The 24,017-nt window shown below is 39.5% G+C and overlaps 2 protein-coding genes across 4 annotated transcripts; both read right to left on the bottom strand.

Moving 5' to 3' along the window:
• Nucleotides 1–255: 255 nt before the first annotated feature.
• On the bottom strand, nucleotides 256–9,894 carry LOC119495270 (tripartite motif-containing protein 16-like). Of its 3 annotated transcripts, none has more exons than XM_037781592.1 (7): nucleotides 9,276–9,797; nucleotides 7,858–7,953; nucleotides 7,535–7,768; nucleotides 7,289–7,457; nucleotides 7,097–7,186; nucleotides 1,680–1,745; nucleotides 256–1,143 (listed from the first exon to the last, which is right to left on the bottom strand). In XM_037781592.1, the coding sequence occupies exons 1-7, from the start codon at nucleotides 9,795–9,797 to the stop codon at nucleotides 596–598; spliced, it is 1,725 nt and encodes a 574-aa protein (XP_037637520.1). In that variant the 3' UTR covers nucleotides 256–595. The 3 variants fall into 3 exon arrangements, with proteins under 3 accessions (XP_037637520.1, XP_037637509.1, XP_037637531.1); XM_037781581.1 differs by lacking the exons at nucleotides 256–1,143; nucleotides 1,680–1,745 and adding exons at nucleotides 3,048–4,751; nucleotides 4,924–5,038 and having other exon boundaries at nucleotides 9,276–9,894; XM_037781603.1 differs by lacking the exons at nucleotides 256–1,143; nucleotides 1,680–1,745; nucleotides 7,097–7,186; ... (2 more) ...; nucleotides 7,858–7,953; nucleotides 9,276–9,797 and adding exons at nucleotides 3,048–4,751; nucleotides 4,924–5,038; nucleotides 5,149–6,671.
• Nucleotides 9,895–11,082: 1,188 nt separating this feature from the next.
• On the bottom strand, nucleotides 11,083–22,338 carry strip1 (striatin interacting protein 1). The gene is made up of 20 exons (XM_037778282.1): nucleotides 22,183–22,338; nucleotides 20,007–20,076; nucleotides 19,821–19,895; nucleotides 19,557–19,691; nucleotides 19,312–19,432; nucleotides 18,883–19,058; nucleotides 18,661–18,788; nucleotides 18,393–18,575; nucleotides 17,034–17,254; nucleotides 16,870–16,935; nucleotides 16,704–16,767; nucleotides 16,510–16,581; nucleotides 16,009–16,083; nucleotides 15,447–15,544; nucleotides 15,071–15,197; nucleotides 14,183–14,283; nucleotides 14,005–14,071; nucleotides 13,806–13,910; nucleotides 13,493–13,697; nucleotides 11,083–12,419 (listed from the first exon to the last, which is right to left on the bottom strand). The coding sequence occupies exons 1-20, from the start codon at nucleotides 22,291–22,293 to the stop codon at nucleotides 12,172–12,174; spliced, it is 2,448 nt and encodes an 815-aa protein (XP_037634210.1). The 5' UTR covers nucleotides 22,294–22,338; the 3' UTR covers nucleotides 11,083–12,171.
• Nucleotides 22,339–24,017: the final 1,679 nt, after the last annotated feature.

Genomic DNA, 24,017 nt, shown 5'->3' with positions numbered 1-24,017 from the left:
AGAATAAAGACAGATAATAATTAGTTACACATGTTATCTTCTGTAGTTACTGATTTTTTCAGAATAAAAACACCTGCACGTGTAGTTTCAGTTTGTAAGAGTTTTTATGAGTTTTAAAAAACATGAAGTATTATAGTGACATAAAAAACAGGAAGCAGACTATTACATGAAAAAAATATATAGTTCTTAAAAGTTAAAAAAGGTGTACTACATGTAAGAAAATACTGTGTTTATGTTTGTTAAATCATCTGTTCAGTTGAGTTTGATTTATCGAGAAAAAGCTGGTTCTTCAAAATGTGGTCCAGGTACCTGCAGAGGTCCTTGAGGTAATCCAAGGGGGGCCCCCTTAAAACTGAGATATAGTTTAAATTCATTTCAGTTATTTCACAATAAAAAGGCACGAAGAGATTTTGTATGAGGACGGTTAAGATGTCCATTTCATTATAACAATAATTTGGCTCCAGAGGGCTCAAAAGGATCTACTGTGTAATTAATTTTTTGGTGGCTACTTTATATTTGGCAACTCCACATGTAGAAGACAACGAAGCTTCAGAAAGCAATCCAAATGGTCCCGTCTACGAACCTTTCACGTAGTTCACGGTCGGTCTGGTCTCAAATCACAGATCCTGATGCAACATTTGTCTCCGAGCCAGAAGCCCGGATACAGAGGCTCTGTGAATTCAGCTTCCACCTTGTAAAGAAACGTCATACTGTCTGACACCTCGTAGAACGACAGAGTTCCCTCTTTACACTTCAGATAAATGCCGAGCCTGTGATTACACGGGTACGTTGTGAGCTGGATGCTGTCAGCTCTGTGGCTCACAGAGTAGCTTGTGGAGCGATCAAGACTCCAGGAATTTGCATTGCCCCCGAAAGCTGAGAGTCTAGTGCGAGATCTTCTGTCTATTCCTTTGTAGGCGAGGGCGATCTCAGCCTTGTCTCCTTCCACCTCTATCTCATAGTAGCAGCGCTCGGCCTGCAGTCCCTCCCTGCACAGCAGCTGCCGTCGGTGGCTGAACCTCTCCGGGGAACGAACAGCCGGGGTTTTACACTTGAGAGGGCTCAGTCTCACTTCTTTGTCTCCTGCAGAAATCACCAGGTCCTCGTGAGCTGTGGTTGGGTCCAGGCTGAGGCCACATGCATCTGAGATGAAGAAAAATGTGAAGATACAATTAGCACTTTGAGAATTGGCAGAAATGGAATATAATATTAATAAGTATGTTTTCTTTAGTGTATAATCACTTGGCGGCCGGCCGCCACGTTTCTACAGTAGTGGACAAACCAAACACTGGCTCTATTTGTTGTTTTCATGATATGTAAATGAGAAGGGAAACTTCTTTTGTAGGATTAAAAAACAAAAAGCTTGGGAACCACTGGTTTCATCTTTAACAATATGTTGTATTCTATGAGCTTGTTGTGTGTTTTTTTTAGGTAAAATCTTAAATTGCAAAGTAACTACAGCTGTCATAAGTTTAGTTAATATATTATATTTCCCTCTGAAATGTAGTGGAGTAGAAGTATAAAGTAATATAAACTACAAACACTCAAGTAAAGTACGAGTACCTGAAAATTGTACTTAAGTACAGTACTTGAGTAAATGTACTTATTTACTTTCCACCACTGTCAACATGTGAGGTTAAGGTGTGTAGACCAAAGAGCTGATAAGAAGATAGACTCACACTGCAGGAACTCTGCTCTGGTTTTAGGCTCCTTGTCCTGTTCAGCGTTGTTGACTCCAGAGAGACCTATGAGACCATTTAGAGCGTCAGTAAGGGTGTTTTCACATATAGTCCTTTTTAAATGAACCAAACTCAGTCCTCAGTGGACCAAAAAGGGGACCAACAGAAAAGGGACTCGCTTCTTTTTGCATTCACATTGTCAGTTCATATGAAAGAGGTCTCAGTTCTGCATTTGGGAGCAGGACTGATACAGACAGAAAGGTACGTCTCTCTACCCTCAAGCGGTGGTCATAAAATGTATGTGCATAGTGTCTCTATTTTATATTGTAAAAACTGTAAAAACATCTCCTTCAAACTGTATTTATTCAAGTTTCTTGCACATTTTCTTTTGTCCCCAGGACGACGGGACACCATTAGTCTCAAGCCAAGAAAAACGAGTACCGCCATCTCTTCAGAATTTTTGCATCGACTTTGTTCCGCAGTATCGATTCTCGTGACATCCCTAAAGCGAACCTTTGTGTTCACAATGTACAGGTTATGCGAACTGCAACAAGGACTTGAAGCGAACCATACTCAGACCACCTCCCGAGGAGGTCTGAGTATGGTTCGCTTCAGAGGGGTCTGAGTTCTTTTGGGGTGTTCACATATTCACAAAAAACACCCATCCCGAGGTGATTTGAATAAGCTACAGCATAATTTCATAAGACTGCAAGCTTCTCTAAGCAGACTGTGGAATGAATAGAGACCTTCTTTAAACCCAGCTGATTGTCAAATGTACAGACGTCAGGTACCAGACATCAGGTACCAGACGTCAGGCACCAGACATCAGGAGCCGGTTAGTCAGGTGACAGACATCAGGTAACAGTTATTTTAAAAAACAGACACTTTAACATCCCGAAAATACCGGAGGCAAATTAGGTGACCGATTGTCTCTTGAGTTTAAGAGCTATGACCTCATAACACCTGACACCAGAAGAACCGACACGACTCTGGATTATGCTCAAAAAGGAGGGGCACGTTCCTCAAAGTTGTACTCCAGAACCCTGTTTTTAGTCTGCTCGGAACCAGGCTCGGGTTTTGGTTGTGTTGCTGTCTCAATAGAACACAATAAAAACTCTGCTTTTGCACCAGACTTGAACCATCTCCAGAGAGTTATTTGAGTATCCTGTGTTGACTTTTTTGACATCCTGAACATTGATTTTTGTAGAAAAGTTGATCAAGGTTTCCAGACATCTTTGGCCCAAGGTCTGAAACACTTTGCTTTGACACCTTCTGCTTCAGGTCTAACGGGTCCAAGGCCGCTGATAGCAGCCTATCTGTATCTCTGTCCTTATGCTATCCTCGAGGTTAGGAAAAATGAGACAGAAGTACAATGAAAACATGAACCTTTATTCATACACCTGTGGCTCAACGTGCCCCAGGTAAGGGGTAAGTTGATCCGAGTCAGTGGGTAAGTTGAGCCATTGTGGGGTAAAACTGAACATCTGAGTTTTTAAGTTTAAACCTTAGCATAAGTGCGTTAACAAATAGTTTCACAGTTATGAACTTGTGAGAACAAACCACATGTGAGTTTCAAGACCATTGAACAATCAAAACACTCATTCAATATGCCAGTCGTCAAGGTTGCAGGGGAATATGAACTGTTGCTCCCTCCTTGCAGTTCCTCCAGCCTTTTGAGGTTGAGGTAGCTTTGTCAGCACATCACTCAGTGGAAAAGATGCCTCATCCTTTTCCTTGAATACAAAGGTGGGCTTCTCACGTCCAGTGCTCCCCCGGATTCTTCTGAGAAATCTTGCACTCACTTCGTTGCCCTCCAGGCTCTCAACCAAGCCAATGTAAAGGTAGCTCCTGCCTTTAGATGCAAAGTTTACTATGACGAAGTCACCAACTAACAGATCGGGGATGTCTGATTCACTCTCATGCTCAGAAGTGTCATCAAATGGGATGGGAACATCACTCTCCTCAGAACTGCTGTACGCTGTGATTGGTTTGTTGGTTGAACAAATTGAACAATTGGTTTGTTTGTTTTTTTTCCTCTTCGGCTTTCCTTGTTCTTGGATGGTACTTTCCTTTTTCCCTCTCTGTTTATTTTTCCGCTCTTCATGAGCCCTTTCAATTGCCTGCTTTTCAGGTATATCGGTCAGGATTCTTGTCTTCACACGCTTTCGGTTTGATCGTCTCCTGGGCTGCTGAATTTTGGGTAAGGGTAGAATTTCAGTAGGAGACACATATCCAGTGTGGTTGGGGTGTGAATCTGTGTCACTTGGTGAAGCAAATGCATGTGTGAGGCATGGTCTGGTCAGCTCAGCAGGGATGGAGGTTGATGCATCATCTGGAGCTGCAGGCTGCAGCTCAGGGTTGGGCCTGTCAGACACCATGGATGGCTCAAACTCCGCATCAGAGAAAATATCTCTGTTGAAAGGGAAAATCCCTGTGGACCTGAATCCGGAACAGATGTTCCGTGGCATCATTGCTGACATGAACGCCTCATTCACACAGCCAGGGATTTCATATATGCTGGCTGTTTTGCCTGGGTTGGATCTCATCCAACCATCAAGAGCTCTGTTGTAATAGGTCTTAAATGGACCATAAACAGTCTGGTCTAAAGGTTGCAGGCGATGGGATGTGTGGGGTGGAATTGTGAGCATAACAATGCCCTTTCTTTTTGCTATATCCAGTGCCCTCAGTGAAACGTGGGCCTCATGGTTATCAAGGATTAGCAGCACCGGCTGCTCAGGGGAGCACTTGATGTGGTCAATCAGATGTTCAAGGAACTCAACAAAGGTGTCTTCATTGATCCAGCCAGATCTGGTGGAGGTACCAATTGATCCTGGAGGTGCTCCTGTAATGAAGTGGTCTTTGTATCTAACCCTTGGGAAGATAAACATGGGAGGGACTGCATTCCCAGTTGCACTGACTGCACAGACCACAGTAACAAGCTCTCCTCTTTCAGCAGACGTGATGGCGCCCACTTGCTTCTTTCCTTTTTCTGCCACTACCTGCTTTGGTGTCTGCACCGTAGTCACACCTGTTTCATCGACATTATAAATCATGTTTGGGGGGAATTTATGCCTGTAAAACAAGAAGAAAACAATGATGAGAATCAGAATAGTTAAACCTTATATAGTAAGTAAACAGTCTTTATACTTTGTAGATACCCGAGTAAACTCTTGCCAGTTTGTTGTAAGTGTACTTAACTGTTGTATGTAGTTGTCATAGTTATTAATGCAATGAATTCTGTCACCTGTCCATCACTTTAGTCAGATTGTCAAAGAACTCCCCGACTGTAGTCTTATTGAAGGCTGTAGCCCTTTCCAAAGATGTCGCTTCAGGCATACGGCAGGAGAACCAATCTCGACCTAAGAAAAGTGGGCTATTATTCATTTTATCATGTCACTGTACTACATAAGATAAGTTTGTCTGTACTAACCTACTGAGTGATATAATTTGCTGCACAACCTAGGTATACCTGTTAAACCCTTCTCTTTCCAGTTCTTGGGGACAGGAATGTTATTTCTTTTTGCCAATTCCAATGCCAGTTCACAGCATTTCTTTGGAGTAAGGCCATGGAAAAGACTTGATATGGTCTGCAAGCTCCTTCTCTACCTCCTCTGTGAAGACCTTCTTTGCCTCTGCTGTTCCACTGTAACCAACCTGTTTTTACTTCCTTTATCTCCCTTCTTTTTTATGTACCTCTGCAGTGTTGACCTGTCAATATTTCTGTCTTCTGCCACTGATCTGATGAATTTTCCACCCTTGACATCAGCGGCTGCTCTCTCCATCAAGCCAAGTTGTGTAACACTCAACTGTAATACCCTTTTATACTTCAGAGACTTAACTGAACTTAAATGCCTTATGGTGGGATAAGTTGAGCCAGTGGCCTTTGGCTCACTTTGCCCCATAGCTACCATTTTGGAAAAAAATGGCCTAGCTTAGAAATTCAGGCTAATCTTTAGCGAAGTGATTCACATGATTTTATACGTTAGTAAATCACCAACAGGTATAATGTATTTTTTTAGATCTGGATAAATGTGCTTTGAACTAACAGTCATTATTCCAGACATGCAGACAATTTACTTTCATGGGAAAAAAAAAGGTTTTGGTGTAAAAGAGTACTTACCACTTCTCCCATGTGCTTCACTTCATCACAGCAAGATAGAAATGATGGGTACTTCCTGAATTTATGGTCACATGACAAAACATATGCACAGTTGCCTAGATACAGGGGGTGGGTCAACTCACCCACTGGCTCATCTTACCCCACTCTCCACTACACACTTTTACGTACATACGATCTGGCACATATGTTGTTTTGCAGAGATGAGACAGTATTTGGGTTATCCTGTTTCCGTGCAGCGCGCAAGATAAATATCCCGCTGACCAGCTGCGTCCTTCAGAATTGATGTGGCGGCACACTTGTAACTACCTGCTTATCACTTGTACTGCTGTCGCCCGGTTCTCCTTGAATTCAAGCTGCAATAAACCTCCAGCTTAAGACATTCTTGGCTGTCAGGTTGCTTCTTCAGTCTCCAATTAATTGCTCACAAGATTTCTATCACACCATGACATTTAATGTTATCAATAACACTTCTCTAAAACGTCGGACTTTCTGCCACATTAAAAGTCTACACCATAAAGGGTCATTTCAACCAAATTACAAAAAAAACAACAACAACAAAAAGTAAATTCAGCTCATAATTATGATTTTACTTGTCCAGGTTTTGAGAGAGGAATGGGATAGTAGTTTCAATAAAAACTGTGACAGTCTCAAACCCTGGAAAAACAAAACTATCTGCATGCCGTGATAAAATATGCTTAAATATGCAAATGATTAATTATCTCATGAAATATGTGTTAATTTGCATAAATGTCCAGAACAGAAATCTGAACATTGGATAAAGCCAGGTTCAAAATTCTTGTTTCATTTTGTTGACATATTAGAGTCAAAGTTTTTACAGAGGGAATGTTTGTTTTATCACTCCGTAAATCAGAAAATACTGTCAACAGCTATAGGAATGAAACTGGGAAGTTTGGTGAATGCAACTGCTACTGAAGTGGAGATTACTCACATTAACACAATTCTTTTTATATTACAAGTTTTCTGAAATGTTATGTTTGAATATGCAAATGAGACATTATCTAATGATAACTTTCGGTGAATTTAGGAGAAATCTACAGGCGCAAATAGACAAGGTAGTGATATAAACACCTAAATGTGTATTTTGGATGTTTTTATTTCCACTAGTCTGAAATGTAGAATCAAAATAGCCAGTGCATTAAAAAACAATGCTTTGTCTGTAGTGTCTCACCTTAATCCACAGAAGAGGTTGAAAACCTTCCTCTGAAGTTATAATAATAATACTAATAATACTAGTACTAATAATAATTGTGTTAGCCTAGCACTTATAAGTACGTACCATGGGACTGTGAGGTGCTGGCTTCACATCTTTGCTGCATGTCGTCCTCCTCTGACTCTCCTCCTGATTCCTGCTGCTCTCCATCGTCAGCTATATTCAATAAATAGTGAATAAAAGCCAAAATGTCATTACATATATATATATATATATATAAAATCAGATTGATATTAAAAGATGTATAAAGACACATACCAGTTTGAGAGATTGAGGCAAATTCTTTGTCACATAATTCCTCCAGTTGCTTCCCGATCTGATCGACGGCTCTCTTTGTGAACTCAAAGGGGAGAAGTGGACCCTCTGAGACCTCAACGAGAGGAGGGAGATGATCGTCTTCACAGAGGCGCCACAGAGGCGTCCATTTCTGTGAAGAGAGAGGATCGGAGCATCATCTACTATACAGATTCAGGTAATTAGTTTCCAGAGATGTGATCACAGTACCTGCAAGAAATGGACGTCGTCGTCAGTCTGCGCCAAATGATCCAGCTCAGCGTCTCTCTTCCTCATTTCCTCCATCTTCACAAGCAGGGTCTGTAGGGACATCTGAACCGGAGCTGCTGCCTCCTCCTCCTGACCTCTGATCAGCTCCCTCACCGACATGTAATGTCTCTGGAGGGAGTCGACGATGCCGGCCAGGATGCTTTCACAGTAGTCCTGAGTTTCCCTCGCCTCCTCCTGTTTTATACAGCAGTGTGTGGGATCAGAGCAGTCCTGTATCTATCCATACAGAGTACATACAGTGTGACGTCACATGTTCTCCTCACCTGAATCTGCTCCAGAGTCTTCCCCATGTTCTCACATTTCTTTTCTTGTTTCTGGAGAATCTGCTTGGTTTTTGTTTGCATGTTCTTCAGCTCCTCCTTCAGTGTGTGTTGGACAGAAATACACATTATTTGTTTAGTTTTATGAAACTGGTGTTGGTATGATAAGGCTTGTCAATATGGCATCCTTTTTGTGCCTGCTGACCGACGACTGACCTGGTCGTCGTTTGGTGGCTTTATCTCTATGAGAAATCTGATCCTTTCACATTTGTTTGTCTGCAAACTGGCCGTCAAGGTGCATTCAGAGGTAACTGATTACCGCCATCTGCCCGAGTGTATTAGAAAGGTAAGTGGGTTGGAAGTTTGGAGTAAAGCGACACTACATCTCATATAAATTAATTTTTCAAGCAACTTCTTTAGAAAATGTTAAACTGCAACTGATGTAGTTCTATAGGCCTTGATTATAGCCAAGGCCTTCCATAATAATGTGTTTAGAAACAAAACTCTAAATTTCCTTTACACGGCCTTTAAAGTGAATGTTTGTGCCAACTTTGATGAAAGTACCTCCAAGCCTTCCTGTCTGAGATATATATTCTTGATGTTTTTTGTGATAGTTGCAAAAATCAGTGTGCAATATTAGCTGCAGAATATGTTGACTGTTGCCGTAGAATAAGAGGTGACACAAGCTCTGAACATGTTTCTGATTGATTACATCTGTAAAAGAATGTATATTTCAAATATATTTGGTATATTGCGATTGTGATTATTTTTTGTGAAATGTAATTATTCATTAATATGTAATTTAGCTTTGGCAATTATGTAACCTGAATATTCATGCCAATAAAGCTTACTTGAATTTGAATATTTGAATATACCCCATACCCCAAGACCCAGCCTCCTTTCCATAGGCCTTGATTATAGCTTCACTTTTCAGAGTTGCCCACTGGTTAAAGTGGATGTTTGTGCCAACTTTGATGAAAGTACCTCCAAGAGTTCCTGTCTGAGACGGATATTTGCACTATTCTTGATGTGTTAGTGTGTGTTTTGCTCTATTCTTGATGTGTTAGTGTGTGTTTTGCTCTATTCTTCATGTTTTTGTGTGTGTTTTGCTCTATTCTTGATGTGTTAGTGTGTGTTTTGCTCTATTCTTGATGTGTTAGTGTGTGTTTTGCTCTATTCTTGATGTGTTAGTGTGTGTTTTGCTCTATTCTTCATGTTTTTGTGTGTGTTTTGCTCTATTCTTGATGTGTTAGTGTGTGTTTTGCTCTATTCTTCATGTTTTTGTGTGTGTTTTGCTCTATTCTTGATGTGTTAGTGTGTGTTTTGCTCTATTCTTGATGTGTTAGTGTGTGTTTTGCTCTATTCTTGATGTGTTAGTGTGTGTTTTATCTCTATTCTTGATGTGTTAGTGTGTGTTTTACCTGTTTCCTCCTCCGCTCCTCCCTCACAGACCCGACGGTGTGTCCGGTGTGCTCGGTTGAATCACAGCCCGCACAGATGATCTGCTGGTCGGTGCAGCAGTAGATGTCCAGCGGCCTGCCGTGTCTCTCACACAGACTGCGTCCTCCTGATGACGGTCCTCCTGGTCCTGGTCTACAGCTCCATAGTGCCGGTCTCTTCAGGGCCTGCATGGACGCTGCTGGGTGTTTCCTCTTCTCGCTGATAGCAGCAGCAGCATCACCCTCCTCTTCCTCCTCTTCCTCCTCCGCATCCCTCACCAACTCAGCCAGAGTTGTGTTTTTGATCGGCTGAGGTCTGGAGGGAAACTTGTGTCCGCACTGAGGACAGCTGCAGGTCCGGTTCTTCCTCTGGTCCCGGTCCAGGCGGTCCTGGATGCACCGCAGGCAGAAGTTGTGTCCGCAGGGAAGAGTCGCAGGATCTCTGAGGAGCTGAACACAGACCCGACAGACGAGGAGGTTCAGTCTCATCCGAGGCTCCGCCATGTCTGAGAGCAGGAAGGAGGTTAAGTTTCACTTCTGCTTGTTTCTGCTTGTTTCTGTGCTTCTCTGCTCTCTGGGTGTTTCCTGAGAGGAGAGAGAGAGGGGTGTGACTAAAACTACAACTCAGATGGTGGGCACACACAAAGGGCTACACTGTGTGTGCCCACACATATATATATATATACATATATATATATATATATATATATATATATATATACATATATATACAGTATGTGTGTGTCTCTATATATATATGTATATATATGTGTGTATATATACATATATATGTGTATATATACATATACTTCTGTGTATATTTATTCATGTATATATATATGTATATATAAATGTGTATATATATATATATGTATATATATATACATATATGTATGTATACATACATATATATACATATATATATATATATATATATATATATATGTATATATACACATATATATACGTATATACTGTATATATACATAAGTCTATAGCCAAAATTGGTGTAAAAATAAACTAATATTAAAATAAATATATCTTTGCTGGTCCATAGTTTTCTTTTTTTTATAATGTTGACCATTTCACAGTTCAAATGTGTTTATTTCCTGTTACCGTGAATGTGAATGACATCAGCTGACAGGAAGTGAATAATAATAAACCCAAGCTGTTGCCTAGCAACGCCATTCCATTGAAACAGTCAACAGACGGTTATTAGATTTTTGTTACAGGCCTACTGTAGACCTTTTCATTGGCATTATGTTACTACGGCAACAGCTTTGGTCCAAGATTACTTCCTGTCATCTACACCTTTTGTATTTCCTGTTTCAATGATTAGTAGCTGACAGGAAGTAAACTTGGACCAAAGCTGTTGCCCTAGCAACAGAATGCCAATGAAAATGTCTGTTTTATATCTATGGTATAGACTTTGTTATTAGACTTTTGTTATATACTAGACCTTTTCATTGGCATTATGTTGCTAGGGCAACAGCTTTGGTCCAAGTTTACTTCCTGTAAGGTAAACTTTCTGTATTTCCTGTTTCAACTGGTGCCTTCAAATGGGGTCATGTTTGTGTTTACGAGTTGGGAAGTCGTGTACATGATATGCGTGGCGTTCAAGTGGTTAAGTCTGTCTTACAGTCATTGACGTTCATGTTGAGAACAGCCGAGAAACTCAATTTAACAGACTTTAACAATCCTCCACATTTCCCGTCTGTATCTCTACTGCCACTATCAAAAAAAGGCAAAATAATTATCTTTAAAAAAAGGAAAATAAATGCCATGCAATAAATTAATGACAGTATAATTTTATTACAGTATTTAAGTCCATGTAAAACAAAGACAAACCCATGATAAATAAGTTTCACAATTTACATGTATTCTCATTTCCTTAAGCTTTATAATAAAACAACAAAAACAAAGCTGGAAAGTAGAAAAAGACAGGAAACTGGTTCTGTAACTGGAAATGATCCCGTTCAGAACAGCTGTCAGATGAGTGAAGCTCAGAAACCACTGATCCCAAACCAGAAACTTTAATGTTTCTCTTTTCTCTCACACACAACCACATTATGTGAACATGTGCAACCATTTTTCCACACAACAAAGCAAATTAAGATACTAATGAGTTACTTTAGTTTAAAAAAAGAAAAGAAAATCAAGGCTGTATTGTCACGTCCATTCAGGTCTGAATCGTCACCTCCATGGTCCCAGAGTAAAGCTGTGTAGGCAGCACTCAGAATAATGCAAATAAAATTTAAATAATTTGCAAATGCAGCAGAACAACAAAGGTTAAGTCAGGTGAACAGAAGTTTGTCCCCGTCAGGTGATAACTATTAAAATGTAATACACATCTTTATTTGTACATACAGACTAAAAAGCCCCCCAACCCCGTTCCTCTCATCTTTCTGAAGACATGAGATGTACCAGGGAATGTTATATGTTTATTAACATCTTAAATATGCTGCCTCAACACACCTTTGTTAAAGTCTTACCAGTTAATACATAAAATTTACTCCAAATAAATCTCTTTAAAAGTAAGAACAAACTGTCATGTAGTGCTTCAAGTTAAAACTCACTGACCTCCAGTTAAGAGGCACACGGAGCAAACACCTGTATATGTAAAGGTACGGGTTGGGTTTCAGTCCACATGTGGAGCAAGATTCAGCACGGTTTCATTAAAAAAATACAACTGGGTGGCATTAGTGTGTCTCAATAGTTCGTCACGTGTTTGGAGCGGCGATCAAACTGTAAAACATGATGATTGTAACCTTTAGAGCATGAAATCCATCCATCAGAACATGTAACATAATGCTGAGAGCACCGTTGGTGTTGGTCTGAACTCCTGATTGAACAATTTTATTATAAAAGTCGTTGATTCTCACTGTAGCAGTTCTTCCCAGGAAATAGGTTTGGAGAAGACCTCCCGCTCCAGCCAAAGGTCGTAGTTCATTTGGAAGTCCTCGGGCAGGTCCACCCGTTGTCCCAGGACGCTCTGCAGACAGTTGTCCACAGGCAGGAAGTCCGGGTTAATGTGGCTCTTGTCGTAGCGGCGGCTGTTGAAGCGTTCGATGTTGGCCCGCAGAGCACACTCCTCGGCCTGGAAGTCCCAGGGACGAGCGTCCAGATCTGCTCCAGGACGACAAACAGCGGTTCATATTCAGTGCACTTTTTATGGGATTAAATTTATATTCTTTAATACTGGGGGTTAGATTGACTATGACGGCAAATCAGCATTTACATAAATCTGTAATACTGGACACGGATCATTCTAACATAAGGATACAAACATGGTATTCTTTTTTTTTTTTTTAAATCCACGTATATAATTCACGCATATCTGCCCAAAAACGGGCTCTTATTTGCCAGTCGCACATGGGTACAATAATCCCCCAAAAAGAAAAAAGACAATAAAATAATATTTAAAAACAACTAAAACAAAACAAAAAAACAGAAATATGGAAAAGTTAAATATATATATATATATATATATATATATATATATATATATATATATATATATATATATATATATACACACCGGTGTATAATGAAAAAAAAGAGAGAGAAAAATATAACAATAAATAAATAAATAAAATCATAAAGAAAAAAATATGTATAAATACTACATAAAATTAAAAATAAAAATAGAAGAAAATAAATAAATGACTGCACTTTAACCTGCTCTGAGTGGAAATACAACTCAGTGAGTGTTTCCAACATGTCTGACCTTGATTTGGACGGCAACTAACAATTATTTTCATTACCGATTAATCTGATGCTCATCTCTTCAATTGTTTGGCCTATAAAATGTCAGTGAAAAATACCAACATAATTCCCTAAACCCAAGCTGAAATAGGTAAACAGCTTGTTTTGTCTGACCAACAGTCCAAAGCCCAAAGAAAACCAGAAATATTCACATTTAAGAGGCTGTAACCTGTGAATTTTTCGCCATCCTATCAGAATAGGTGCTGATTAATTTCCTGTCAGTCGACTGATCGATTAATCTCCTAATTGTGTCAGCTCTAATTAGGACCAAATACATATCACTGCGAACAACAGGAAATGTACTGCACATCAATAATATACACACACTACAATGCAATGAAAAATATATTCATCACAGCTTTTATTTTATTCTCCTTCCTTCTCCAGCCAAAGCTTCCAATACCATTGAATCATTTGTTTGTGTTTCCACTCACCGTTCCCGTAGGCCCAGTCGTCGTTGAGCCGATGTCGGACCTTCTGATAAATGGCAGACATGGTCTTCATGTTGCTCTTCCTCCACTGACGTCCCAGGTATTTGGTCTGCACTTTGAGCAGCTTGAGGACGTAAAGCTGCATCATGGCCTGCTTGACCTTCAGCGCCCTCTTCAGGATGGGAGCGGACTTAAACACCACCAGCATCTGTGAGGGAAGAGATGAGCGTTGAAAACTCAAACATTATATTTTTCACTCGAGGAAACGTGATACGATCCATCACGATAAATGTTACTTGATGAGACTTGCCCTCACCATTGTTCTGGAGTGCTTCCACTTGGTCAGCTTGTTGAGGATCCTCAGCAGGTTAATACAGGAGAACAGATTCCTCCAGCAAAACTGATTGGTGTCTCCTGCTTCCTGTAACAGACAAAATATCCACATTCAAAAATATACTTAAATTCCGCGTCTGCTTAATCAGATGGTGACAACTATAAAACAACTGAACACTCACCAAACTCTCTGCGGTTAACTCCGGGAGCTCATGCACCACACAATATGGAAAGTCAAGTACTGAGATGCTATCAGGGAAAGAAAATTGAGAGAAATAAAGGCAATTTAAGTACACTTCACTGATGTTTATTGCAAATGAGAGTCATGTTTTTTGTTATTTAAAGAGGCCCTGAAAGTACCTGTTTTTAGCTGTGATGTAAGACATGATGTTCTGGTTGAAGAACTTGAGAATGAGCGGGATGCAGTTGGCGAACACCAGGTGTTGAGCCATGTACTCAAACTATGAGATAAGCATACAAAGACACGTTCAGTTAAGAAGGATATTTAGAATGAGATCAAGAGTTGCTTTAGGATGCTTTCACATCAGGGACCCGGGCCCAGATCCGAGTATACTCGTCCCCAAAGTCCAGTTCGTTTGATTAGTGTGAACGCTCCGTACCGTACTCGAGCACGGTTCGACAATCCGTACTCGAGTCTACTTGAAAAGGTGGTCTCGGACACGGATCATGTGTACTTGGGTACGGTTCGCATCAGGTGTGAAAGCCAACTGTACCGAAACACAGAAGTGGACCGCTATTTAACATGAGTAACGTTAGCAGTCAGCGAGTAGTTTTGAAAGGGCAGGCTTTTTTCTACTCTGAAATCTGTATACATAGATATAAAACTGTTTCATATCTATATCTGTATATGCTCGCAGCATGCGCCGATCTCATCCTCTGAAGTGCACGGCCATGGGTGATAAAGCAGGAAGGCCGGCCAGAGGATCCTTAAAATATAAACTATAGTAGGCATTGGCATCGGGCAATGTTTTTTTATAACTACTAGAAGAGCTGATTTCAACATGAACAAATACACGTGGATGATGACGCAAGTGTACTCGGGTATGGAACAACTTTACTAATATGAAAGCTGAGCAGAGAGGGGGGGACAATCGTACTCTGGCACGGTACGGATCAATCGTACCTAATATGAAAGCGCCCTTAATCTTTTTAAAATATTAAGGGAAATATCTTATACAGTTAAACGTAATTGTGACTTGCGAAATAACAAGTGTGTGGCGTCCATACCTGGTAGATGTGGTTCAGTTTGAAGTGTTTCAGGAGCAGCAGCAGGATGGCAGAGATGGCCTTCACGATGATCTCTTTGTGTCGATTGACATCAACACCAAGTTTCATGCTTTGCAACACCGTGGTCCTGCAAGCGTCACACAGTCAGTTTACTCTGATGTGGTTTATTCAGGTCAGACAACCTTTGATTTCTATTATGTTCAAATTGAATTTAAAATCTTCTCAAGCCTGCTAACCAGACCTGTGGCTATGCAATCTTAAATCTGTATATCTCCATTAAAAAGTAATTCAGACATAAATCTAAAATTGTTACTAAAGTTCAGAACATGATGTTGCACTGTAGAAGAAACTGGCAAAGCTGCCCTGTATCACTTACGGCATTTCCTCCGGCAGCACGTCTGCAAGGATGTTGATGGAGTCCGTCTTGGCTTTGGAGGTCGGAGCTGCTGCGAGCAGGATCTTCAGCAGAGCGATCTGACATTCAGAGAGACACCACGGAGTTAGTTACAGTCTGACAGAGATGGGACTCGAGTCACGCTTAAGTCGCACACACAATGACTTGAGGCTTGATTTGGACTTGAAAAAAGGACTTGTGAGCATCTCTGGGTTTGAGAGGCTAGAGGGATAGGTTAAGTAAGGGATAATGTACAGCGAGCCAGTCATTGTTGTGAAAATAAACCCAAACAGGCGGGGTCCACTGACGCCTTGAAGGGGTTTATTTCACAACAATGACCAGCTCGCTGTACGAAAATTGCAGTAGGCACAATATTAAGATTTCAATAGATTAATTGTATGGTCCTAAAAACAGAAACATTTAGCCCTATAAAACATATGAAAGCGTAAATAATAAATGCTGTGTTAAGCGAAATGCATTGAGTCATGTGATATGATCCACAGTACCACAGTGTAAAGTATACCCGAGCCCAAACAGCACTAACCATGTATTGAGGCAAACTGGGCAGAATTCCCTGATAGAGCAGCTCAACGGAGGACATCTCCACATCCTCTTCACCCTGATGACGAGGAGGAGTGAGAAAACAAGAGACAAAACAACATCACCGTGACACCCCAAGACAGTTTGGTCTTAAAACTTCTGCTGTCCTGAACCAGAAGAAAGAGTAAAGACTTAACCTCATCCTCTAATGTGTGAAGTCAGTGCATTGTATTGCTCATTTAGAAACACATGGGAAAGGATCTTAACTACTGCATAATGCCAAGATGTTGGAGAGCAAGAGTAATGTACACTTTATAGTTAAAACTTAAGACTACTTTTAAGAGCATGATAGCAAAAAAACATTTTATATTCTTTTGTTAGTTGGGCAGGTTGAGGCTGGAAGAGTTAACAAATCAAGATGTCTTCTATCTTCAGATATAATAATAATTCCAGGCCAACAGGTTATATATATATGTGAATTATTAATGTATTTGGTCCCACTTACCCCAGACAGAGGGGTTTTCTGAAAATCATCCTCCTTTGAAATCTGTATCTCAGCGATGGAGACGTACTTGTGCTGAAAAAAAGATGAAAACTTATCATGTATTATGTGTAAATCTGGCAGCACTGTTGCCATTTAGAATATCCTCTAGGTGAAAAACATAATTTATTAAATATAGTGGACGGCAAATGCAGTACCTGCTTTAACGTCTTTATGCTCTCGTGAATTGGCCGGGGCAAGCCAACAACTGTGTCTGTGTCACTGCGGGACATGCACAAGAATAACATCAGTACAAACAACGCAGTCGTAGTATAAAACGTCAGTCTCATCTTTTTATTCAAAGCAAACGGGGAGAAAACTTACTTTCCAAGTGTGTAACCGATAAATTTACTTCTACTTGATTCCAAGAAGTTTTCAATGTCCTTTTCCCTGTTGGAGTAAAAACAATAATGTCAAAACAAAACAGACCCCAATCTTCATGAGTTTCTTTCTAGATTTGTGTACACGAGGAAGGAATCGATAAATACCTGACTTTAGGAGCCCACGGCAGTCCTTTGGGGAAGGACACCCTCTCTGACGGAGGCTGAGGAATAGGCGGAGGCATCACCTCGTCCCTCTCCATAGGGAAAGTCTCCACCTCTATAGAGTTGTCATTGTCATCGTTGTCGTCCTCATCCTCGCGGGAGTCGTCGGCCTTGTATGGATCCTTTTCGTTGAACGCGTCGAGATTGTCCTGTTTGATCAACGCCTGTGTGAGAAACGAGGAAATGGTGAAGACACACTGTGAGTGGAGCAGATCTATGAAGGGGCAACAGGTAGAAAATATAATATCACACTGTATCCAGGAGCCACTGAATGTGGAAAAGTGATCAACATGTGTGCTCACAAACACAGGCACTTAATGGCACGAAGAAGGCAGCATGAAGGTATTATTACTAAAATCTGGTAAGATGCATTATGTACAGATTATTATATCAACTCATGTCTAAATCAGAATCAGATTTATTTACCAAGTACTTGTGCATATACAAGGAATTTGACTTTTTGCATCTCTTTCAATGTACTTACACAGAAATAGAAATAACAGCTAAGAACAAGGACAACAAAGCTGGATCAATAAGGGTAAAGAATAGACAGGACTGTTATGTACACAAGTATGTAAAAAAAATAGGTGTATAAATAAATATTATATAAATATATATATATAAAAAGCACCAATGACCAACAATAAAATAATAAATAAAACATATATATAGAAGTCAAGTGTTGTAAACAATGCAAATAGTGCAAACAAATAAATACTGACATGGACAAAATGTAGCAGTTTTGGAACTGCAATAATCTGACAACTGCCCTAATGAAAAATAACAGTATTCAGAATCTGTTTTAAATGGTCGTAAATGTCTCTTAGAGCTGTTCAGTTCACATTACTCTTTCCCTACTATGGATGGAGCATAGCCAAATATCGACTGAAGATGTGTCATGTTGCTACGGTGCTAAATCTTTGTGGCAAACTTTATGCAAATTTAGTAAAAACGCCACGCTTGGAGAGGTTTCTTTCTCTGATAGTCATAGTTTAACTAACTAACTAGCTTGAACACTGTGACATACTTTTTAATCTTTGGGTTTGGGGAAAGGTATCTAGTATTTTCAAGTCAAAAGGCTCAAGTCCAAGTGAAGTCACGAGTCACTGGAGTTGCAAGTTGAGTTTCAGTACTGTGACTCAAGTCCACACCTCTGATCCTAACTGGGTTAATAATAATACACTCAATAAACTGTCATAATTTTGCACCACTGGCAGACAGGGGTTGATCTACAGTCAAGGCAATGATTCTTTAACGTACACTGTGTTTGGTTAGAGAGCAGGGAGCAGCAGTAATGTCTACCTTGTGTTCGCGGCGCGCCCGTTTCTGCTGCTGCTCGATGAGGTCGGACGCAGACGCAGGAGGAGAAGCAGCCCTCATGCTGCGAATGACTCGAATGCTGTCCTCTGGGAGCGGGGGGAGACTCAGCTCGTCACGCTTATGAACCTTTATGCTTTGGAGCTGCTCAAACCCTCCGAGTGTGAACTGAAACAGAAGATAGCATTTTAATTTGTCTCTTAACTTCAGATTATACTTTCTGTTGTTGTGAGATCATGTGAATGTGTCTCACCAGTACGCTCTTCCACAACAGCAGCAACACCTTCTTCATTGGGAAGTGAGGGGCGTGACCGCTGCAGAACTTGGTAACCATGCCGAAGAGCATGACGGAGATGGGCTCGTTGTTGAACATAGGAGATCCTGGATTAGAGAGGTGGAGTGGAATTAGTTCACCTTGCAAGGTTTGTTTATGTCGGTGGCATGACTGCAGCTTTTGACACTGATAAAAACGTACCCAGTTCTGCTCTGAAGGTTTCCCTGATGACTTTCCATTCAGGTTTGTCAGCCGGGTCGTCCTGTTGTATCGTTTCCACCATCAGGTACATGATGTTGAGCAGCACTCTGAGATCTGTGCTGTCTGCGAGGGAGATGGCTGGTTTCCTGACAGCACTACTGCAGGCAGCACTGTTGCTGAAGGGGAGAATATACTGTAAATACTCGTATGCTTTTCTCCAGACAGATTATTTTACATCAGAAAATGTATTAACTTGTAGCCTTGCAAAGCCAACCTACAATTTTTTTTTTGATCTCTGTGGTCTGACAACGCTAAAGTTGATTTTAGCATCACTTTTGAATGTAAGTAGATTGTTTTCCCGACTAACATCTTGTAAATAATCAATTTAGGATGGCTTCTACGTGTCTAGAAAACTGATGGAGTACATACTCAATCTCCATGTTGAGCAGCTCCACCAGAGCAGAGAAGGTCCCCACATCCAGCAGTAGAAAGATATTGTACCTCATCCAGTACTGCACTTCAGCCTCAGAGCTGCACTCTGCAAAGGTTCCTGGAGAGAAACAATACAGAGAGGAAACCAAAGAGAGCCTCCTTGATCAATGCCCCTCATGGCAAGATTTCACTCTCTACAAAATCAATTCATGCTAAACCAGTTTAAAATGATGTGGACTGACCCTGGGCCATGTAAAGAATGGCTCTGGCAACCTTCAGCCTCTTCTCCCGCGCAATCATCTCCAGACCGTCCAACAGGCGCATGGCGTGAGCTCTGTGCTGAGCATCATCCAGCTCTGTCCACTTCTTTTCAGAAACTAAGACACAAAAGAGGTGGAGATCATTAATGTAATATATATATATACACATATATATATACATATATATACCTTCTTCATCTTAGATGTAATAAATATGACTGAGTACATGTAAGGTGAACTACATACCATGTGTTTTGAATTCGACCTCAAAGCACTTCCTATTGGTAGTAAACTCTGGTCCTTCAGTATAACTGTACAGCTCTGAAACATACATAATAAATATATAAATAATCTGAACACACACTATATGTTGAAAGAATAAAATTCAGGGGAACAAAAAGGAGTCTCAGTGTCCATGATGACCGCACACACCTGACAACTCGGCAGCCCACTTGTCTGTATCAGCATACTCAAACTCGAGGTCTGGAGACTCACACAGCCCCTGTGCACAACACATGACACATTTTATGCCCTTATGATTAAAGAAATTAGTACTTTAGAGTACTAGTGACTACAAACTGCATTGTTTTGACAGATAGCTACCATTATAAACCAACCACATATATATATAAATATATGATCGTTATATACAATATAATGCAACATTATAGGTTAGGTTGCAGTTAAAATCAACGCCACCAGGACCAGCTGCGCCATTAAAAACCTGCTTATACCTTAAGGTAACATTAATAATAATCCAAAACTAGAATATGCATAATAACAAAAAACAATGAAAGGGGCCAGTCGTAGGTATTATGACTACTTTTAACTTTCAATACTAGTTTTGCTGATAGAAATGTATGTACTTTAGGGCTGGGCGATAAGGAGAAAATCAAATATCATTGCAACGATATTGTAGGGTCGACCATTGGTGCTTTCACAAAATATTTACTCCATGAGATTTTTGATAAATAATCATCAGTAATGTCGATATAATGACTAAGTGGGTAAAGGGAAATAATGGAACATGTAAGTTAAAAAAATTACATCGCTTTACTGTAAAGTAGCCTTTAAAACCAGGAAAGGACAACACTTACTTTTGCCATATTACTATATTACATACCCGAAATCTGAGATGATATCTAGTCTCATATCACGATATCGATATATTGCCCTGCTCTAATGTTTTTCTACCTAAGTAACATTTTAAAGATAAGATAAGATAAGATATTCCTTTATTAGTCCCGCAGTGGGGAAATGTGCAGTGTACAACAGCAAAGGGAATAGTGTAAAAAACAAGATGCATCAGCTAACACAGTAAAAAAGAGCTAAACAAAGTGTTTCAAAATATGAACCATTTAAATAGAAGGAAGTATAAAAATAGGAGCAGTATATACAGTATTGACAATAAACAGACTATTAACAAAATCAGCATCAGTTTATGGCAAATGGAGAAATCCCTCTGAATTACATTTCCACTGGTTTTAGCTGTGATTCTAATATCTCTAATATGTTATTGTCTGATTATTCAAAAGATTACAAGAGGTCAAAGCATGAAAACATGAATTCTGGAGGTGATTTTATTGAATTATATGAATTCAGCAGGAACCTCCCACTGAGTCATGATAGAAAGCCCTGACTCACTTTGCTTTCTTTATAGGTTTTATGAGGGCTCCATGGTGTACATATATATAACTATATTATGAAACACTCCAGAGCAATGCACTAGAGAGAAGAAGCAAACTAAAAGGATTTAGGAGACTGTGTGTTCAACAGGTCTCAGCTGGACTCCTGACAGACAGACAGCTCAATCTGGCCTGTGACTAGCTAACATCAACTAGCTATCTAGTAGTCTCATATCACGATATCGATATAACATCGATATATTGCCCAGCTCTAATGAACTTTTACCTAAGTAACATTTTGAATGCAAAAGAGTGTATTTTACATTGTAGTGTTTCCATTTTAACTTCCTCCAACACTGTAAGACGTCATTTACAAGACTGTTGATCATGCATCAGTTTATGGCAAATGGAGAAATCCCTCTGAATCACATTTCCACTGGTTTTATCTGTAATATCTTATGTTATTGTCTGATTATTTATTATATATTCAGCAGAAACCTCCCACTGAGTCATGACAGAAAGCACTCACTTTGTTTTCTTTATAGGTTTTATGAGGGCTCCATGGTGTACATATATATAACTATATAATAAAGGAACATTAACACCCTAACCCAATGCATTAGAGAGAAGCAGCAGACAGGATTTAGGAGACAGTGTTCAACAGGTCGCAGACAGACAGCTCAGTCTGGCCTGTGACTAGCTAGCATCAGCTAGCCAGCCTCTGCTAAACTACACTGACTGTTCAACATGAAACAACTGAACTAGAAAGGAAACACTGCACAAATATAGATGCATTACTTCAACTCTTCCACCAGCATGAGTTTCTGTGGTTAGTCTATCTCACAGAGTCATGTAATACTAGTTAGAGCTAGCTGACAGAGCTAGTCGGTAGCCATGGCTACTGTGAGTTACAGCAGCAGAAAGGCCTCGTGTCTTTATGATCAGTCAGCTGTTAAATGAATAACAAACTAATGTGTACGTACCTCTGAATCTTTCCTCGTGTTGCGGGTGAACTCGCCCCTGGTTTTGTTAGGTAGCATAGCTCTCTGTTTATTGTTTACAGGAAGCCCACCACCGTTACCACCGACGTCCATAGTCTTTATGGGCGCAGTGTCCTCTCGCGAGAGTTGGTGTGCGAGAGTTGGACTGTTTCTGTCAGGTCATATCTAAGTGGATATTTACTTGCCATGTATATAAATTGAACAAAACTATTCAATTGTTTAGACATTTCTAATGTATTCCAATTGTTTATCAGACCCTGAATGTTTTTTGTTTGTTTTTTTTATTTTGTTTTGTTTTTATTCATCTTTTCCTTTCTTTACAGTTTATTTGTTGTATATTTTATAATTTTTTTTTTTATTATTTTTATACTGTAAGGTATTTTTGCAGAACTGTAATGAAGCATCTGAACATGCAATTATATTGTATTGAACTTTTGAAATAAAATATTATTAAAAAATTAAAAAAACTTGGCATGTAAACTAGTGAGTGATAGCAATATGATAGATAATACCAATGCTTACCTTGTATATTACATATATATACATATATATATATATATCATTTATATATATATATATATATATATATATATATATATATATAAAATGAAAAAATAAATATATATTTATTTTTATATATTTTATATATATATATATATATGTTATATATATATATATTTTTATATATATATATATATTGGGGGTTTTTCTATCATATGTTGGTATTTTTCCGTTTTATGTACCAATTGCCAAATAGTGAATATCAGGTTTTGGGGCAGTAGCCCACATTGCCCCACTGTTAATCCAGCCATGACTGTCTCTAATACTTATCTATACTTGTGACATGTAGGCAATACATTTGCCAAATTGGTATGGCCTAATTGTGTCTGTGAAATGATCACAATGGTCACATAAATAGTTTCAATTTAAAGTGCCTTCTATCAGTAAAGAAGCTGGCAAAACAAGCCTGATCCACTACAGTCCTGGTCCTGGTTGTGGAACGATCTGCAGGCCAAGCTTAAACTTGAGACCCTTGTCTCTTTAAATGATTTTAAATATAGAATAAAGGAAGTGGTCACTGCAACACATGACCAACATGCTGCCCTGTTAATGCACTGTATGATGTAATGTATTTTGTCGTACCTATTGTTGCTGCCGTGGTTCAATGTTGTTGTCTGGTTATGTGTTGGATGCTGCTATTTGACCCTGTCTCGGCTAGGTCTAGCTTGTAAAAGAGGTTTTATTCTCAATGTGACTAAAAGTTATATAAATGATGCATCTGAGCCACTTTCAAATTTAAACAGCAGTTTATTAAAGGGATCTGTGCACAGAAATTTAACAGGGTGTGTAGCCTACACTGCCGAAATTATGTTCTTCAATCTAAACTACAGATAGTGTTGAAAATATAGGCCTACTTCATATGTAATCATTTACAGAACTTCCTCTCCACTTCAGAAACTTCAACCAGCAACAGTGTACAACTGTCAAATCACAGTGGTATGCTTATTTATTTCAATATGATGAGAGTCAAGCTGTTTGCTTCAGTAATAATAACACATTCATTGGTCTCTATAATAGAGTTAAAACAAGGGTAAAATGACTGATTATTTGCTAAAAAAAAGGAATTCATTGTAAAAGGCATCTTTAAAGTGCTATGAAAAGACCAATGTAAGTAATTTAAATGTCAGATTGTTACAATAAGTGAAACTGGGATGAAACATATACATTAAAATCATCAACAGAAAAAAAATTAAAATTGTTATTCATCTCACAGTAATGCATGAAGTAAAATACAGAAGTAAACGGAGTATGTTTCG

This window comes from Sebastes umbrosus, chromosome 1 (assembly GCF_015220745.1).
Source record: "Sebastes umbrosus isolate fSebUmb1 chromosome 1, fSebUmb1.pri, whole genome shotgun sequence".
Taxonomy (NCBI): domain Eukaryota; kingdom Metazoa; phylum Chordata; class Actinopteri; order Perciformes; family Sebastidae; genus Sebastes; species Sebastes umbrosus.
Note: the sequence above shows the minus strand (reverse complement) of the source record. Positions and strands in the feature narration are given on the sequence as shown.

Coding starts and splice junctions, on each gene's coding strand:
- LOC119495270 (XM_037781581.1), bottom strand. CDS start 9,797: ATGGCGGAGCCTCGGATGAGACTGAACCTCCTCGTCTGTCGGGTCTGT. Junction 7,769..7,857: donor AGACTCTGGAGCAGATTCAG/GTGAGGAGAACA, acceptor TGTATAAAACAG/GAGGAGGCGAGGGAAACTCA. Junction 5,039..7,096: donor CAGCACCTCACAGTCCCATG/GTACGTACTTAT, acceptor CACTTTTCTTAG/GTCGAGATTGGTTCTCCTGC.
- strip1 (XM_037778282.1), bottom strand. CDS start 22,293: ATGGACGTCGGTGGTAACGGTGGTGGGCTTCCTGTAAACAATAAACAG. Junction 20,077..22,182: donor ACACGAGGAAAGATTCAGAG/GTACGTACACAT, acceptor TGTTGTGCACAG/GGGCTGTGTGAGTCTCCAGA. Junction 18,789..18,882: donor AACCTTCAGAGCAGAACTGG/GTACGTTTTTAT, acceptor TCTCTAATCCAG/GATCTCCTATGTTCAACAAC.